The sequence below is a fragment of the Corvus hawaiiensis genome, chromosome 28 (assembly GCF_020740725.1).
Source record: "Corvus hawaiiensis isolate bCorHaw1 chromosome 28, bCorHaw1.pri.cur, whole genome shotgun sequence".
Classification (NCBI taxonomy): domain Eukaryota; kingdom Metazoa; phylum Chordata; class Aves; order Passeriformes; family Corvidae; genus Corvus; species Corvus hawaiiensis.
In genome coordinates, this window is record NC_063240.1 from 3,439,058 (window position 1) to 3,454,517 (window position 15,460).

A 15,460-nucleotide genomic window follows, 5' to 3' on the forward strand; every position below is an offset into this window, starting at 1 on the left:
CAGCTGCTTCCACGCATTTCAGCGTCAGGCTTTTCCCTCGGGGCCGCGCAGCCTGGCCCGCGCCCCGCTCAGGCCGGTCCTGCTTGCGGGTGCTCCTTTCGGGCCAGGAACGTTAGAGGGAGCTGGAGACTCGCTCTGCCCGGCTGGAGGGTTGGGCACGGCTGGTGGCTGGCAGGGATGGCCTGGAGGCGCGTCCCACGGGCCGGGGGGCACTGGCTGTGTGATCCCGCATTTCTCCAGCTCCAGGACTGCTGCCGGAGTGCCACTGAGGGGCCCCTGCCCTGCCTGGGAGGTGCAGGATCGCCCAGCCCAGCCCATGCTGGTGCTGGAGGCTGAAGCTTCTTCACCATAGCATTCCCTGCTCCCAAATCCCAGCAAATTCATCCTCGAGAAACTGTGGTGCCTCCGAGGGGTCGGTGTGCCTGCCAGGGGGGACGGGTGCTTCTTCATCACATGGGGAGGGGATTCCGCACCCATTCAGTCCTGATCTTCCCAGCACCACCAGCCTTCTCTGTGCCATGCTCACCGTGCCAGCCCTGCCACCCTGCATCAGACAGATCCTGGTTATTCAGCCCATGATGAACTAAATAAGGGTGATTTGTGTTGTAGCAGGAGCCAGAGGCTTAACTCGGGACCAGTGTAAGGAAACACAGCCCTGGAAATAAGGGATAATGGCACAGAGATCTGTGTGGGACACTCACCATGGCACCGTGGGGTGGGGTGAGGTGTTTGCTGCAGCAACCCAGCACCAGCACCACGGTGATCCAGTGGTGTGTTAGACCTGAGAAACAAAAAGACAAGTGTCATACAGGAGACTTTACCATCCCAAAAATAAACCTGGGAACAAACGCTCCTTTAAAAGGCCCGGTGTCATTATTTCTGGGTCTGGTAGCCAACAGATTCCTTCAGAGATCAGGCACTGGGCTAAGGCAGTGCTGTTTCAGCTGGGGCATTCTCAGGCTGAACAGGAGCCTCACCCTGGCAGTAACGCTGGGCAGGGAAATCAGTGGGTTCCAGCTGGTGGGATGAGGGCTGACCCCATCCAGGGCTGGACATGAAGGGTCTCACAAGGCTACGAGCAGCTGGAATTAAAGCAGTGGGACTGCAGTGCTCAGAGTTGGATAGCAGAGAACATCTGGCCTTTCTTCACCTCATGGAGGCAGGAAAATACATGTAGAATGTATGCTCCGAGCAAAAGCTGGGAATGCGTGTTCCAAGCAAAAGCCAGGCAGATGCAGCCCTCCCCTGGCTGAGCAGCCAACAGAGGCATTTTGGGATGTAAGGAAGCTCTGAGGAAGACTGCATGGCAAAGACAGAGACATCCCGGTGTGAGCCAGAGGAGGGCAAAGTGCCAAGCCCTGTGCCTTAGCACCAAGCCTTGATCTAAACCTCCAGCCAGGTGAGAAGGTGACTCACGAGGCCCAGGACCCACTCCAGCCATGGGCACAGCTCTCATGGGTTTGGGAAAACCTGACCCTGCTCTGCTCCCACCAACCAACCACAGCTCCCAGTGCCCGTGCAATTCCACCCAGAGCTGGAATCCTGCGGGAAAACCAAAGCTGCACCCCGTGGCTCTCCAAAATCCACACTTTACCATCCAAAAACACAAACAAGGTTACCAAGGGCTTGTCCAGACAGTGGAGGAAACAGACATGCCATGCTGTGCCAGTGCCACCAAGGCTCCTGGTGCAGAGGGACCAGCCACAGGAAACACAGGCAGGGGCAGACCCGTGTGCTGGGCTCTGCTGGGATGCGCATCACACACTCCCTGAGATGACTTCAGAGGGAGAACTGGCACACACCAGTCAAAAAGCCATTCTACCAAAAAACCACCCCAGATTGGTTTGTTTGGGTTCCCTGGATAGGAGACAGGATTCTCTGCAAAATGCACAGGAGTTCTTTCTTTCTCTGCCCCATCCCAGAAAACATTTTAAAAGAACAAAAAGGAAAATTAAAACTTTCTTTGATCCAAAACAGCTGTTTTGCATCAAAACACACTTCACACCTTCCACTCTGCATTTCCCAGTTTGGGTTTGGGGTTCACTGATGGTTCAGGAGAGCAGTCTGGTCTCCTGCATGTTCCTCACTCCAGGATTGTTTTTTGGGCAGATATTGAATCAAAATGTTGGCTAATCACCCAGATCATCATCTGTTACCAGCAGAGCCAGGCTCAGACCCAAAATACTGAGGACACTTCTTGTTTGCTCCTGCCCAGCTGCCTCGATGCCCTGGGCTGAAGCCAGATGTGACCCCACTGGCCACCCCAGCACTGCAACCACTCAGATCCGATCACGACCTGATGGCTCCGTTAAATCCTGGAAACAGGCAGACTGGCACAAGCCACCGCGTCACCCAAAGCGTGGCTGAGCCCCTGCGTCAGCCAGGCCACCCCAGTGCTCTGCAGTGGCCCCTTCGCCCTGGGCCAGCGTGGGTGGCATCGGCGCTGCTCCTGCTGCGGGGCTTTTCTCCAATGCAAATCCACGCCGGGGTATTTATAGCGCCCTTATCCCGGCAGAGCCTATTTTGGGCTGATGCTCAGGCACCAGAGCAGCACAGGTTATTTTAACCCAGCGCTGGGTTATTTTCGGAGCTGCCCTTCTCCGCACGTGCTCAGGAATGGTTTCCAACTAGCAGGCGCTTTCTGGGGTTGGGGGAACTGGGGAAGGGGGAGAAGAGGGACCATTGTGAAGGAATTTCAGAGATTAAAATTTAAACCAGCATCTGCAGCAAAGCTGCCTCTGACACACCTGTCTGGGATCCACCTGGAATCCTGGAAGGAGGAAGGCAGGAGAGGAAAGATTCCTGGAGCACACAGCTGAGGGCCCAATGATGGTGAAACAACATGCAAGAGAGGAAGAAGAGCTGAGAGCTGGATGCTCCTAAAATGTCCAGAGTCACCAGCTGGTGGCCCCAGGCCCAGGAGGGAGCAATGGCTTTGTTCAACAGAGGCAAGAACAGCACCATGGGATGGGACATGCTCCTTATCCTCTGCATGCAGGGAGCCCCAGCTCTGTTCTCACCACATCCCATCCTGGAACAGCCAGGGAAGGGAGACTTCTGGAGCCATCCTGTCCGGATCCAGATGCTGCAAGAAGCAGCTGCACCGTTTAGCAAGCAGTGAGCTGGATTCTCAGCAGTGGGGCTCTCTTAGCTCAGAGCTGGGAGCAGCAGCTGGTCCATGGCAGAGCCCACAGCCCATTCCCCAGCCCAGGGCTGCCACGGATGGAGCTCTGCCAGGGCAGCAGCACCATGGCAATAGCCTCCAGAGAGATCCAGCTTCATGCCCCAGCATAGCAGCAGGGCCGGACAAGTCAGGACCTTTTAGTTTTCTTCTTTTTTTTTTTAATTCCACAGGGTCTTGCCTTACCTAAGTAAGAAAGCTCAGCAGGGCCTCTACAGCCTTTTCCCACACCCTGATCCCTAGCCTCCAGTCCCCACTGTCTTCCCTATCCCACCACACTTTCCCCTTGCCTCAGTGTCCCCCTCTGCCCCCTGACCCATGGAGGTGGGGGGGAGGATGTGCCAGGACTGTCCCTGGGGGTGGCAGGGCAGTCCCAAGGCCACTGGGTGCAGCTGGCAGGGAGCACAGCCCTGCCCCATGACCTCCAGCTCCCATTGGGATTCAGCAGATCACACCATCCCGCTGGGAAACGTGAGTCAGGGCCTGAGCCGCTGCCAGCCCCTATTCCTGGCATCCCATCCCAGCCACACTCCCAGCCCCAATGGGCCAGCAGCAGGCTGGGAAGGAGCAAGTGAAAATGGGGAAGGATTATGGTGGGAGCCACCCATACCCCCCAACTTGCCCAATCCCCCCTGCAACTTGCCCCACCTGCCACAGCCACCTGCCCACCACATAGGTCTCAATGCATTTTTATTAAATTCTTACAAAACAGAATACAAAATTCTGGCATCAACAATTGTTATAAAGGAAAACTTCAATTCAGCTGTATCAGGTCACCTGGTACATACAGTAAAGTGCTTCTTTTTGTGTGGTTTTTTTTTCCTTTTTTGTTTTTGTTTTTTTTGTCTTTTTTTTTTTTTTTTTAGTATTTTCATTTTTATTTCCCAGCCAGCCCCCGAGCAGAGGCTGCTGTTGCACAAACCAACAGTGCGTTAACGTGACTCTTGTCGAACCAGCTTTGGCAGTCTTCATCAATTGTAAAGTGGAGAAAGCTTCTCCTGGTTTGATAAAAAAGAGTTAGCTTCACAGTAAACGTTTCTAACCAGTTCTAAGTCGAGTTAGTTGGCTGGAGGAAGGGCGGGGGGGGGGAAGGAGAGGAAGTGAAAACACTTAACATTTCCAGCTTAAAAAAAAAATTTTTTTGAAGTTGGTTTCCAAGATAGATGCTCTATGGGGGGAAAGCTTGGAAAGAGGAAGAGGAGGAAGAAGGGTGTTGGTGAGAGGGGGTCGCTGGTGCTGGACCACGGGAGCATCTGTCTGGAAACCGCCCTGGGAGGGGCGCTGGCAGCGGGGAGGGGAGGGCCCTGGCACAAGGGTGTCCCCAGCCATCCCAGCCCAGGCACCCGTGGGTGCCCAGCACTGCCACGAGCCAGGCTGGAGGTTTTCCAGAGTTGATCCCCGGCTCTAGAGGCATTTAAAGATTCTCCACCAATGCACAGACCTGGCCATGGGTCACCCCCGAGTGCCACGCCAGGAGCGCCGGGTCCAAACCAAACCCCCACCCAAAATGCGAAGCCGAACCCAGGCCAGGCTCGGATGCTCCCGGCGCATCCTCCAACTCCCACAAACTCCCACCTCATCTTCCAGCTGCACATCCCCGGCCGAGGACACCCACAGGGCACGGTCAGGGTCACCCAGGCCATCCCCAGAGTGTGTGGTGTATTTATGTTTATATAGATAGAAAAGAGATCACTCTTACACCTGGGGAAAAAGGGGAAACTCAAGTTTGCCAACAAAAGCAGCACGGGGGACAGATAAATTTTGGAGACATCCCCCTGCCATCCCCTTCCCGTGATTTTTTTGTTTTTTAAAAAAAGGCTGCGGCGTGCAGCATCAACGATAGCTTCACAATACCAGCTCAAGGCATCGCGTACTGTACATCATTCAAGTATTTCTTAATATAAGACAACAAGGAATTATCTACAACTGATAAAACAAAATAAGCTATAAAAAGTAACAATGTACAATCAAGATGGATTTTTTTTTTCTTTCTGTTAAGGGAGGCCTCTCCAGGGTGTCCCAGTGCCTGTGGGGAGGGGTCTCCTCTCACCACTGCCTTGCTCCTCCCCACCCAGCGCAGTGGGACCAGGGGGCACATGGGGGAGAGAGAGATCGCAAGTGCGAGGCAGTTTTGGGAGTGGGATGGGGATGGAGTCACCCTCCCTGACCCCCCTGGGTCAGCAGAAAGGCTGGGAAGGGTGAGAGAAGATGGCCCCTGCACTAAACTCCATCAACACCCAAGATCACCATCTCCCAAGATAACTCATGCACACCTCCCTGAAACAAAAAACAACATATATTGCATAGTATTGCTGTCAGCAGTCTTAAAATAAAAAGTTTTTTTTTTTCCAGAGACAGCGACTGTCTTCAGGCTGAAGACCCAGGGAAGTCTGTTCCCCAGCTCAGAGCTCCCAAACCCTCACCTGTGCACACGATGGGCTGAGGCTGCTTTTGCAAAATATAAAGCTCAAAGCACTGAGTCGGAAGGGACAGGAGGTGGCTATGAAGGGGGCACTGCCCTCCCAGCGAGATGGGGGCTGGCAGCGGGCACAGCTTGGGCAGTGCCTATGGCAGGGAGTAGGGGGTGTCAGGGGGATCTGGAGGCCAATCTGGCCCCAGGCGTGGGCACTGCTCGCCTGGACAGACCCAGAAACCAGCCAAGGGCCTCGTCCTGACTCAGCATCCCGAGTCCTCCCCACCCCAAAGCAAGAGGAAAGGACAGTGCCAAGCACACCTGAACACACATGAGCAGGGACGCACATGCATGACCATGCACACCAGCGCTCCCCAGCCACTGAACACCCTGCTGCCCTGACCCCAAACCTTCCAGCCCCACATCCCGAGCTGTCCCCAGGCTGCTCTCCCGTGCCGTGGCCCTTGGGTGCTGCCACCAGCCCAGCTGCTCACCCACTGGCATCCCTGGGGCATTGGGCACCCTCTGTGCAGCCCGACCCTCCTGCCACAGCAGCCTCGGGGCCAGCCCGAAGCCACAGCAGGTCTCACTGTCCTGCAGCAGGTCCTGACACTCTTTAAGGGGGTCCTTGCTTTCCACAGAGCACACAACTCCCAGAGGGTGTTTCTGGCTGCTCTGGCCACCCTGAACACCTCATTCCCCCTTGCACCTTCACAAGGGCACAGCCACCAGCCCTTCCAAGAACCGGGGTGAAAACCTGACCTGGCACAAGAGCACAGCCCTGGATGCCCACGCATCCCCCGGGGAGCCACCAGCCGGAGCGTGGGAGGAAAGGAAGACATTTCTCCGTGCCCTGTAGAGAAGCACAGCCGGCAGTTTAAAAGCAACAATAATTAAAAAAAAAAAAAAAGAACAAAAAGAAAAAAAAGAAAGGGTCAAAAGAAAAGAAAAAGGGGTGGATAGCTTATTCTGGAAGCAGGATGCTGAGCAGAGAGGGTGAGTTGGGCACTGCTCCCTCGCTGGCACCGTCTCTCCCCAGCCCGAGCGGTTCCCTGCACAACGCCCACCGTGTCCCCATGGAGCAGAGCTGGGGACACCCCCGAGTACAGGACAGAGGGGCTCCCCACATCCCCCACACCTGGGAGGTGCTTCCCAGACCCCCAGGAAGGGGTTTTTGTGGGATCTACCCCAACATCAGAGAGAAACCTGCAGCTCCGAGGGGAGGGACGAGGTTAAAACGCAACTCCCGTTGTTGAAAACGCGACCGAGGGTCTTTTGTTCACAGTATGAAATGAGCTGAAATCGTCAAAGCAGCCACGGATACAAAGAGTCCTTTGGTGTCAGGGAGGGGGGAAAATGTCAGAGGAGAAACCAAGAGTCGGGAAACAAAAGTCCATGTGTCTGTCAGATGTCCTTGAGTGTGCCCTGGGTGAAGCAACCTCACGCTTGATTTAATACCTTAAAAAAAAAAGATCTTAAACAAACCCTCCCACCCCCAGACCTACAAGATCAGCAAAACCTTGGAAACCAGCCACAGGGACGAGTCCTGATCTTGTCACTAGCCAGAAACGGTGGGGTTGGGGCGGAAAGGGGAAGAAAGAAAGGAGGAGAAGGGGGGACAAGGGGTACAGCAGGTGCGAGGGGCACTGCTCAGGCTTGGTCGGCCACCAGGACCAGCGGGGCCACCAGGTGCTGCCCAGAGGCCACTGCCTTGGCCAGGCTGCTCTTCTGTCGCCGCTTGGCCAGCTTGGACTCAGAGGGGGGGGAGAGCTGCATGGCCCGTGAGGTAGCTTTGATGATGATGGGTCGTGCTTCCTCCTCCGCCTCTTCCTCCTCGTCCTCGTCGTGCCGCGTCAGCTGGCGGTTGACAGCGATGGCCTCGGCGGCAAAGGAGGTGAGCTCTTTGGCACTGCTGTTCCTGCAGGGGAGGCACGGGCTCAGGGTGGGTGTGGAGGGCTGGAGGGAGGTCGGGGTCAAATATCTGGGTGTCCCTCCTCACATGCTGGCCATGCCAGACTGGTCAGACACCAAAAATACGGCCCAAACCCAAAGTGGCAGGGCTGCCCAGACAGAGAGTCGTGCCAGAGCCCCCAAAAGGCAGAAGGAATGGACAGTAGTGCTGAGGAGTGGAGTCAGGATTCAGGGGGCTGAGGGTGTCCCAGGGCCACCCACACTCACCTCTGCAGGATGATGGGGGTTGGCAGGGTGTTATCCGGGGCACACTGCAACAAAATGCAGCCAGTCAGAGCCAGGAGTTGTGCAGAGGGGTGTTCCCCACCCTGGCTTTTGGGAGCAGAGAGCAGGGAGGGGACATCAACACTCACCCCCTGCACCCAGGGGTGCTCCAGGACCTGGGCTGCGCTGAGCCGCTTCTTGGCATCTCTCACCAGCAGCTTGGAAATGAGGTCTTTGGCTCCAAAGGAGATGTGTGCCCAGTCCTTGTCGGGAAACTCATACTTCCCCTCCTGGATACTCTCAAAGAGCATGTTCTGAGCAGGGAGAGAAATAACAGGGGCTCAGCCAGGAGTGCTGCAGCCAAACGGGGGGTGGGTTGGGCGCTGCCGGGGTCCCCACGCACCTGGCAGGTGTGGCAGGCCTCGCCCCGGTCCCAGCCACAGTCGGAGCCGCAGTGGCCCACAAAGGGGGGGTACCCGCTCAGCATGATGTACAGGATGACACCCAGGCTCCACAGGTCACAGCGCTTGTCGTAGATGGAGGCCTCCTCGTTGAAGGCTTCCACCACCTCCGGGGCCATGTACTCAGCTGAGCCGCACTGCGGGGACAGGGGGGGTGAGCCCCGAAGGGTGGGGACCGATGGGGCAGGGGGAACCGGGAGGGTCCTGCCAGATCTACAGGGCTGCACCTCTGAAGGGAAGGTGCGGACATAGCTGCTCCCACCACATCACCCTGCTGGGTTTCCCATCACAGACCCACCTCTCTGGGCAGCTGCCACCCCGAAGGAAAAAAAAAAAGAAGTAAAGCCTAAAGGGTGCAACCCCCACGGTTCAGGACAGCTGGACCCACAGCATTGCCACCACCCAACCGGCTCAGCAGGGCAGCCCCAACGCCTGGGAGTGGCCACGGGACACGGTGGGACGAGCCTGCTGTGCCTGTTCCTCTCCTGACCGTGCCTCCTCCTCTCTCCTGACCGTGCCTGCCCCTCTCCTCTCCCCGTGCCTGCTCCCCGGCCCGGCACAGGCGGAGCTGCCGCGCGGGATCCGGTGCGGGAGGAGTTAACCGTGGAGCAGGGAGAGGCAGAGCCAGCGGCCCCATTCCCCTATCGCTCCAGGGACTCTGGGGCTTTCCAGCACATGACCCGCAGCCCACACAGGCCCCGTGACCAGGGCAGAAAAGAGCTGCAGCCAGCAGATAATCGCCCCGTAACGAGAGAGGCCTCCTGACGAGGGGCCTCTCCAGCCCCAGCAGCTGATGCCACCGCAGGAAAACAACCCAGCCCCGATCCCGGTGGGAATGCAGCGGCCGTCCCGCTCCGCCCCCCACGGGCTGACAACGGGGAAACTCGGGACACCCCAGGAACTCAGAGCCCGCCCCGGGAGGAGGGCAGGCGTGGAGGAAGGAGGGGGCTGGGGTGTTCTGGCACCCGCCTCTGCTGGGCCCCGCCCTCCCCGGCACGTTCGCACCCCAAAAAAGCCGGGGTGCAGCGCGATACCCCGCACGGGGGGCACCTGCGGCTGGCGATAAGGAGAGCGGGGCTTTCTGCAGGAGATGGGGATCTGCGCGACACGGGGACACTCTCGGGGTGTCCACCCTGCACCCGCAGCAGGCTCAGTCCCCTCTCTCCCTTGCCCACGAGCCGGGGAACCACGGCGGCCCCCGGCCCGGTGCTGACCCAGTTCTCCCCGGCAGGCTCGGCGCAGCCGCCGCGGCTGCTCGGGCTGTTGCTAAGGCTCACGGCAGCCCGGGCGCTGCGCCAGCCCCCGGCCCCCCCGCGTTATGTAACCACATCTCGCCTGCCACGGCGGGGGGGACGGCGGGGGACACGCAGCATCAGCGACAGCAGCGACGAGCAGGGGGGTGGCCATGCATAGCCCTGCTCTCAGAGCCTGCGGGGCAGCTGGGGGGGTCCCCGGGGACAGACCTCCCCCACAATGCGGGGGTCTCGTGCACTTACCGGGGTGAGCAGCTCCGGGGTGGAGATGGGGGAGCAGTCGCCGTTCAGTTTGATGCCACTTCCCAGGTCAAAGTCGCAGATCTTCACTGGGGAGACCTGGGGAGAGGGGGGGGGAAGGAGTGGTCGGTGACCCCCCGGCATCCGCCAGGAACCACAGCCGGCAGCCCCCGGGGACCACGGCGCTTTCAGGCCACAGCTGCTCAATGCCAGGTCATGTCATGCTTCACACCACGCTGTGCTGTGGCATATGGGGGCTGTGTGTGTCCCTGGCAGGACCTGGTGTGTGTGTCCCCAGGCAGGACCCTCCTGCACCCCCTAGCCCAGGACTCACCCCACTGTGCCCACCCCGCCAGGCAGCACACCCTGCACCCAACCCCGGCTGCTCCCCGCTCACCTGGTCCGGGCTCTCACACAGGATATTTTCTGGTTTCAGATCCCTGTGTGCAATCCCTGGGGGCAAAAGAGCCAATGAGGGTAAAAATCCCCCCCTACAAGACCGCCACAGTGTAAAGTCTGGGGGTGGCACGGGGACCCCTTCCTCCCCACCCCAAATCACTGCCTGCACCCTGCCAAAGAGCAAAATTTGCTGCTGGCCCCAAATCCCAACTGAACCGGAAGAACAGGATCTGCACCACAAAAAGCCTTGTGATGCAGCTGGGCCTGACCCTGCACGCTGGGACGGGCACTGTCCCCTGGGCAGGAGGATGGGGGGAGGCAGTGACACCCCCGGGGGGGCCAGCACATCCCAGGGTGTCCTCAGCGGCACCTGGGACATCCCAGCTCACCTTTGTTGTGCAGAAAGTGCAGGGCGCTGGCAATATCCTGCACCACCACGCTGGCCTCCAGCTCGTTGAAGTGACGTCTCCGGTGGATGTGGGTCAGGATGGAGCCTGTGGATGGGTAAGAGCAGAGCTGGGGTTTGGGGGAGGTCCTGCTGCCCCAGCTCCGCCCACCCCGGCACCGCACTCACCTCCCCTCATCTTCTCAAACACCAGGTAAAACCTCTCCTCCTCCTCGAAGAACTCAATCAGCTCCAGGACATTTCTGCAGGGACCATGGCATCAGCCCAGCATCCCCCAAAACACCTCCTGGGGTCCCCCCCACACCCCCAACCAGCACAGGACCCCGGGAGGGATGTGGGATGGGAAAACTGGGTTTGCAGTGATTGAAACCACACGGCCAGGGCCCCCCTGGCCGCATTCCAGCAGGGAGAGGGGCTTGCAGCGCCCGGCTCCGCTCCTCCCTAATTGCTCACAGCCCCTCCTGGCTCGCTCACCCGCCCCACACACAGCCTCGCTCAGCAGCAGGGGCTCGGCTCAGCCCTCGGCTCGGCTCCAACTTGGCCACCAAGGCCCTCGTCGTCATGGCAAACTCTGAACGTCCCCTCTGAATGCTCCACCGCGGCCACTGGGGCCAAGGGCCAGGAGCGTGGGGCAGAGGGCGGCCTGGCTGTGGCCCACGGGTGTCACGAGCATCAGCCCGGTCTCAGCCCACTCCCCGTGCCCACCGTGGGGGATGCAGCGGCTGCCCCGCCATACCTGTGTCCCTGGCACTGATAGAGCATCTCCACCTCCCGGAAAACCCTGCTCCGGATGTGTCCCAGGCGCTTCTCTATGATCTGGAAGGCAAAGAGGGGGAGGCTCAGGGAGAGGCAGCGCTGCCAGGGAGGGGCCGGGGTACCCCTGCCTCACCAGCGCGGGGACCCGCGGGGCCGGGCGGGGTTAAGGCAGCAGAACAGGCTGTTCCCGGCGCTGGTGCCAAGCGGCAGCGGCCGTGCCAAGCCGCTCCCTCCGGGGCCGGGGCCAACAGAGCTCCACGTGACGCTGGAGCACCGGCGCAGCAAAGGGCCCTATGCCCCACTGGGCGCTGGCACAGCGGGGCTCGGTGGCCGTGCCAAGCGTGGACAGGGGGACACCCCACGCAGGGGAGGGCAGCTGGGTGCTCTCATTGCCCTTTGGGGCACACTGAGCACCCCACCACCACACACGGCCCCTCCCTGCTGCCTCAGCTTCCCCACTGGGGCACCCAAAGGCCCCTGTGGAGCGATGGGGGAGGCCAAGTTCCCCTGGCATTTGGCTGCATTTTGACACAGGGCCCATCCCAGCCCCCCCGTGCCATGGCTCAGAGTCTGTGGGGTGCAGGGCCACGGGACCACCATCCCTGACCCCAAAAGCAGCTGGCTCACCCCAATCCCCCCCAGCACCCGGATGGGAGAGACCTCCCTGGGGCAAACAGGAGGTGACCACCCTGCCAGCACCACATGCCCCTGCCTGCCCCAAGTCCCCAGACACATCCCGAGGGCTAATTTAGTCTCCCGTGTGCCCTCATTGACAGGGAGAGCAGCATGGCTCAGGGGGGAGGGTCACCAGGGACCCCGAGCTAGGTGGTGGCAGAGGCTGGTGTGCCACCATCACAGCCCAGCCCTGCCGCACTCCTGCCCCTCTCCTTCCCCTCCAGTCCACAAAGCCGTAGTCCTGGGCCACCACTGATGGTCCTGGGCCAGCTGGGAGGGCCGAAAGGGAAACTGAGGAAGGAGGTGAGAGGGGGGTGGTTCTGCAGCCCCAGTGGGGGAGCTTTACCTTCACCGCGTACTCCTTGTTGGTGATGAGGTTCACGCAGGACTGGACTCTGGCGTGGGCCCCTTCTCCCAGCACCTCCTCCTGCAGCTGGTAAACATCTGGCAAGGGAGAGGTCACCTGAGCTGCTGGCCCCACCGCACAGAGCCTGGGGACACCAGGAGGGCCCAGCCCTGCCCCAGGCCGGGGGGACCCCTGAGGTTCCCGAGCAGCCCCACTCACCTTCGAACCTGCCGGAGAAGCTGTCGGTGGCTCTGCAGCGCTTCTTCTTCTTGTTCCTTTTCTTGGCGTCAGGGATGTCGATGGGTTGACTTGAAGGCATGTCTGTACCAGAGCAAAGCCAGCGGTGTCAGCCATCCCTGTCCCCCCACAGCTCCCCCAGCACCGCTCAGCAGCCCCCCAAAGCCTTCAGGGCCAAAATCCCAGGGGGCAGGATGGGAGGAGCCCCATGAGGAGACACCCGTGACTCACCGGGACGGGACGGGCACTCGAAGTTGAAGACAGGCTCCAGGTGGTTGGACTGGTCAAACTCCAGGTCAAAAGGGTTTTGCCCCTGTGGGAGTCAAGAGCAGCACTGAGGTGGCAGCCGCTGGATCAGCCACCACCAGTTGCTACCCCGAGTCCAGCATGGACACAGAGCCCAGCACACTCTGGCTCCTGGGACACACTCTGCTCACTCCCTGGGGTGCCGGACACCAGCTCATGGAGGGACACAGCAGAGCTCCAGAGAGAGCCAGGGGACGAGGAGGAAGGCTTTGACCACATCTCCTGATGGGGACAGCGCTGCAAGATCGCTCCTCCAGCCAGCCCCAGGCCAGCACACAGGGGATGATGAGAGGGACCGCGGCCGCCCACACCAACCCAACCCCAAATCTCCACCCAAACCTGAACCACAGTGAGGTAGGAGGGGGAGGAAGAGAAGCCACAGGGCAGAACAGGCTCCAGAGCCACCCCTCCATGTCCTCCCAGCTCCCTGCAAGGTCACAGTGGCTGGAGCCTGCTCTGCCCTGCTCCAGTGGACATCATGTCCCCGGGCTGTGGGACACCCCCGACCCAGCAGGATCAGGCCTCATTCCAAACCCTCCTGCACCCCAGGCTCCACGGAGGGCATGGGACCTGCTCCTTCCCTCACGCTGAACCCCAGCAGCACCCGAGGGGACATGGGGACCCTCTGCTTCCTGCTCCCCTGAGCCACCCATGGGACGGGGCAGCGCTGGGGGAGAAAGGGCCCCGTCCTCCCCAGGATTATGAAATCTGTTTGGGTGGAGGTGGCAGCTCCAGCGGCGTTCCCAAACCCGCCCGGTGCCCGGGCCGGCTGCCAGCCCCAGCACGGCCAACCCTGGCCACCGCCAGAAACACCCAGAACGCGCCTGTTTACTGCAGCCCTGGGGGGCCGGGGGTCCCCAGGCGGAACGGGGGGGGGCGCTTCACACCAGGAGCACCCCCCCACCAAGCACCACTTTGGATCTCCGGGGCCAAAATTCTCCTGTGCTGCATATTGCCAGCTTTCCTCCCCCTCAAATCCTGGATTTGGGGGGTGCAGCATCGCCCCGCAGCTGCTGCCCCCCGGGACAAGCCCCGGCAGGATGGGGGGGGGGGGACAAGGCCTCCGGGAGAGGTCCGGGGTGTACGGGGGGTGGGCAGGGGGCGTACAGGGGGGCACTGGGGGGGTAACAGGGGGCAGGGGGCCCTGCCAGCTGCCGCAGCACTGCCACACAAAGGTCTGGGGGATGGGAGGCTGCGCACCGGCTCCATCAGCACAGCCGAGGTGTCCGCCCCGCCTCCATCCCCGGCCCCCGCGGGGGACACGAACCCCGGCCAGATGCCACACGAGCAGGAGGGGGGGTCACCGCAACGAGGGGGCGGGTTCGGGGGACCCCCCGCACCCCTGAGCTGGAGCGAAACTGAACAAAGGACCCCCCAGCCCGCAGCTAGGAAGCGGCTCGGGAGGGGGGAACCGAAAGGAGCGGGACCACGGGGACCCCCCGCACACCCCGACGTGACAGCGGCGGGGGGGTGCGGGGGGGGTGACGGGCCCGGGCTGGGGGTGCCCAGGGCATCCCGGGGTGGGCGGCGCTGCGGGATCGACCCTCGCACGGTCCCAGCGGGCAGGGCCTGGGGAGCCCCGAGACCACCCCCACACGGCTGCCGGACCAGGACGAAGGCGTGCAAGCGGGCGGGGGGAAAGTGCAGCCCCCACACCCACGGAGGATCCCCGTGGGAGCGGCAGCATCCCAGCGCCCACCCGGGGGACAGTGGGGACGACACTGACCCAACCCCCGGGAGCACCGCGACCTCCGGGACGGGGGGACAGGGGGGTCCCGCTGCTCGGTTCCGGTGGCAGCGCCCCCGGAGCTCCTCAGTTTGGGGGGTGTCGGGGGTTGGAAGCACCCGGGCCCCTTCCGTTCCCGGGCAGGGGATGCAGCGATGCGGGCGCACCCCGGCCCTGCCCGCACCCCGGCCCCGGAGCCCCCCAGAGCCGCCCCCGAGCATCCCCGTGGGGGCGGGGAGCAGCCCCTTACCTTGAAGGAGCGGTGGAATCCCGGGATCTCTGACTTCTTCTGCACCATCTTGCTGCGGGGGGGGGGCGGGGGGCGGCGTTGCTGGGAGAAATGAGGGGGGGGCGGCAAAATAAAAAAAAAGGGGGGTGGGGGGGAGGGAGGCGGAGGGACGGGCAGAGCCGGAGGGGAGTCCGGGGGGTGGCCGAGACCTGCGGGGAGAGGAGGGGGGCGGGAGGGGGGGGGGGGTCAGCCGGTTTCGGCCCCCCCAGGTCGTGCCCGGTTGGCCCCCCCGAGCCCCCCGGCCCGGCGCTCACCGGCGCGGCCCCGCAGAGCCGCCGCTGCTGGTGTTACCGCAGCCCGCACCGCCGCCCGCTCCGCTCCGCGCCGCTCCGCCGCCGCCGGGGGGGACGCGCCGCCCCCGCCCCCGCCGCCTTTATAGGCACGGGCACGGCCCCGCCCCGCCCCGCCCCCCGCTCCGCGGACACCCCCCCGCCGCGCCCCGGGACGGGGACACCCCGCCGGGGACACAGGCGGCCACCCCGGGCATACAAACACCCCCCCCCCGCGAGGGTCACAAACACCCCCCCGGACACCCACTGGGGACGCGAACGACCCTCCGGGTACCCACCGGGACACAGACCCCCCCCCCCCCCCCCC

General features: G+C 61.8%; 1 protein-coding gene across 1 annotated transcript; it reads right to left on the bottom strand.

The window, feature by feature from the left end:
* Positions 1-3,854: 3,854 nt before the first annotated feature.
* On the bottom strand, positions 3,855-14,932 carry MKNK2 (MAPK interacting serine/threonine kinase 2). Its single transcript, XM_048287850.1, has 13 exons — positions 14,825-14,932; positions 12,774-12,855; positions 12,525-12,626; positions 12,306-12,403; positions 11,265-11,344; positions 10,697-10,770; positions 10,512-10,616; positions 10,121-10,176; positions 9,727-9,822; positions 8,173-8,367; positions 7,919-8,083; positions 7,773-7,816; positions 3,855-7,512 (listed from the first exon to the last, which is right to left on the bottom strand). Exons 1-13 carry the CDS (start codon positions 14,870-14,872, stop codon positions 7,245-7,247), a joined length of 1,413 nt encoding a protein of 470 aa, XP_048143807.1. The 5' UTR covers positions 14,873-14,932; the 3' UTR covers positions 3,855-7,244.
* Positions 14,933-15,460: the final 528 nt, after the last annotated feature.

Bases quoted from the DNA above. Each gene is read 5' to 3' on its own strand.
- MKNK2 (XM_048287850.1), bottom strand. From the start codon at position 14,872: ATGGTGCAGAAGAAGTCAGAGATCCCGGGATTCCACCGCTCCTTCAAG. The intron at 12,856-14,824 runs GTAAGGGGCTGC...TGACTCCCACAG, and splicing joins GATTCCACCGCTCCTTCAAG to GGGCAAAACCCTTTTGACCT. The intron at 10,177-10,511 runs GTGAGCTGGGAT...TTTTGCCCCCAG, and splicing joins GCACTTTCTGCACAACAAAG to GGATTGCACACAGGGATCTG.